Here is a 2,415-nt window from a genome sequence, read left to right as displayed (position 1 = left end):
CCAACTATGACTCTCAGACATCGGGATCAGATCAGAACATCGTTTATGCTTATAAACATAAAGTCAATAAAGAGCGTCACCCGAACGTCCTTAAGAGAGTCACAGTTATTCCCGCCGTTTACCCGCGCTTGCTTGAATTTCTTCACGTTGACATTCAGAGCACTGGGCAGAAATCACATTGCGTTAACACCCGCGAGGGCCATCGCAATGCTTTGTTTTAATTAGACAGTCGGATTCCCCTAATCCGTGCCAGTTCTGAGCTGAGCGTTGAATGGTGGCCGAAGAGGACGACCACGACGGCTCGCGCTGCCACGGAAGCCTCGCAGCAAGGAAGATCCGCGGGAGGCCAAGGCACGGGACCGAGCTCGGATCCCGGGACCGGCGCGAGAACGCCGACCGTTCACATCGCCCAGGCCCGGCACGTCAGCCAGACCCGCTTCCCGACCAAGCCCGACACGCCCCGCTCCTCAGAGCCAATCCTTATTCCGAAGTTATGGATCCAAATTGCCGACTTCCATTACCTACATTATTCCATCGACTAGAGGCTCTTTACCTTGGAGACCTGTTGCGGATATGGATACGAACCGGCGCGACACCTCCACGTGGCCCTCTCCTGGATTTTCAAGGTCCGAGAAGAAGATCCGGACACCGCCGCAACTGCGGTGCTCTTCGCGTTCCAAACCCTATCTCCCTGCTAGAAGTTTCCAAGGAACTCGAACGCTTATACAGAAAAGAAAACTCTTCCCGGATCTCCCGACGGCGTCTCCAGGTCATTTTGGGTTACCCCGACGAACACTCTTACGAGGGCCCGAATTGTATGCGGTTCCGCTGCCGGGTTCCGGAATAGGAACCGGATTCCCTTTCGCCCGACGGACGTGTGTCTTTATATACATCATCATCATCAAAACGTCGCTCGCCAGCGGCAACGGAACGCGCGTAAAGCGACGTTCGTGCGCGACTCGCTCTGTTCTGCTGTTTTGTTGCTGTGTTTCTTCGACCCTCGAGTATATTGTACGCCGTCATTGACATAGGATTTCTCCTAGGGCTTAGGATCGACTGACTCGTGTGCAACGGCTGTTCACACGAAACCCTTCTCCACGTCAGTCCTCCAGAGCCTCGCTGGAGTATTTGCTACTACCACCAAGATCCGCACCGACGGCGGCTCCAGGCAGGCTCGCGCCTAGACCCTTCTGCGCTCACCGTCGCGACCCTCCTACTCGTCAGGGCTTCGTGACGACGCGAGAGACCTTGCCACACCGTACCAACAAGACACGACGCGCCCGGAGCTCCCGTAGCCGCCCCACTTGCCGCTGACGGCAGAGTATAGGATCGACGCTTCAGCGCCATCCATTTTCAGGGCTAGTTGCTTCGGCAGCTGATTTGTTACACACTCCTTAGCGGATTCCGACTTCCATGGCCACTGTCCTGCTGTCTTAAGCAATCAACGCCTTTCATGGTGTTCCATGAGCGTCGAGTTGGGCGCCTTAACGCTGCGTTTGGTTCATCCCATAGCGCCAATTCTGCTTACCAAAAATGGTCCCACCTGGCACGCTGATCCGAGATGCTCGTGGCTTCATAATTCAAGAAAGCCAGAGATCTCACCCATTTAAAGTTTGAGAATAGGTTGAGGTCGTTTCGGCCTCAAGGCCTCTAATCATTCGCTTTACCAGATGAGACTCGTTCGCGTTCCGTGGGGAACGGTCGAGTGCCAGCTATCACGAGGGAAACTTCGGAGTGAACCAGCTACTAGATGGTTCGATTAGTCTTTCGCCCCTGTACCCAGTTCCGACGATCGATTTGCACGTCAGAATCGCTACGAACCTTCATCAGGGTTTCCCCTGACTTCGTCCTGACCAGGCATAGTTCACCATCTCTCGGGTCCCAACGTGTACGCTCTGGGTGCACCTCTTCTCGCGATGAGAACGAGACGCCCAGGAAGTGCGAGGCCGCATCGCGACGCGGCCCATCCTCCTTCGATCGACGGCCAGGGTCGATCTTCACTTTCATTACGTCTTTAGGTCTCGCGACAAGACCCAATGACTCGCGTACATGTTAGACTCCTTGGTCCGTGTTTCAAGACGGGTCCTAAGAGTACCCACAGCAGTAGCGTCGCCGACCGGTATAAATACTCCTCGATTCCCACAATGGGATAAGAGGGACGTTCGACAGGCCTGTCGAAGGTGAACCGTACTTCAACCAACAGCGGGCCAGGACCGGGGACGGCGCAAAGTCCGTAACCTCCGAGTACCGTGGGGTTCCGAAAACCAACAAAATAGAACCGAGGTCCTATTCCATTATTCCATGCACGCAGTATTCAGGCGAAGGTAGCCTGCTTTAAGCACTCTAATTTGTTCAAAGTAAACGTACCGGTCCGACTCGACACTCAGTAAAGAGCATCGCGACGGGATATTAGTT

General features: G+C 54.6%; 1 protein-coding gene across 1 annotated transcript; it reads left to right on the top strand.

Annotated features, from left to right (window-relative positions):
- The first annotated feature begins 271 nt into the window (after positions 1-271).
- On the top strand, positions 272-853 carry LOC138943657 (uncharacterized). The gene has a single exon (XM_070314626.1). It carries the CDS (start codon positions 272-274, stop codon positions 845-847), a length of 576 nt encoding a protein of 191 aa, XP_070170727.1. The 3' UTR covers positions 848-853.
- The last annotated feature ends 1,562 nt before the right edge of the window (positions 854-2,415 follow it).

The sequence above is a fragment of the Polyergus mexicanus genome, unplaced genomic scaffold, assembly GCF_030449975.1.
Source record: "Polyergus mexicanus isolate NDT 795.1 unplaced genomic scaffold, iyPolMexi1.0 SCAF_29, whole genome shotgun sequence".
In the NCBI taxonomy this organism is placed as follows: domain Eukaryota; kingdom Metazoa; phylum Arthropoda; class Insecta; order Hymenoptera; family Formicidae; genus Polyergus; species Polyergus mexicanus.
The sequence above is the reverse complement of the archived record's forward strand: the minus strand, read 5'-3'. Positions and strand labels throughout refer to the sequence as shown.

What these genes read in the sequence shown, in the direction of transcription:
- LOC138943657 (XM_070314626.1), top strand. Translation starts at nt 272, where the DNA reads ATGGTGGCCGAAGAGGACGACCACGACGGCTCGCGCTGCCACGGAAGC.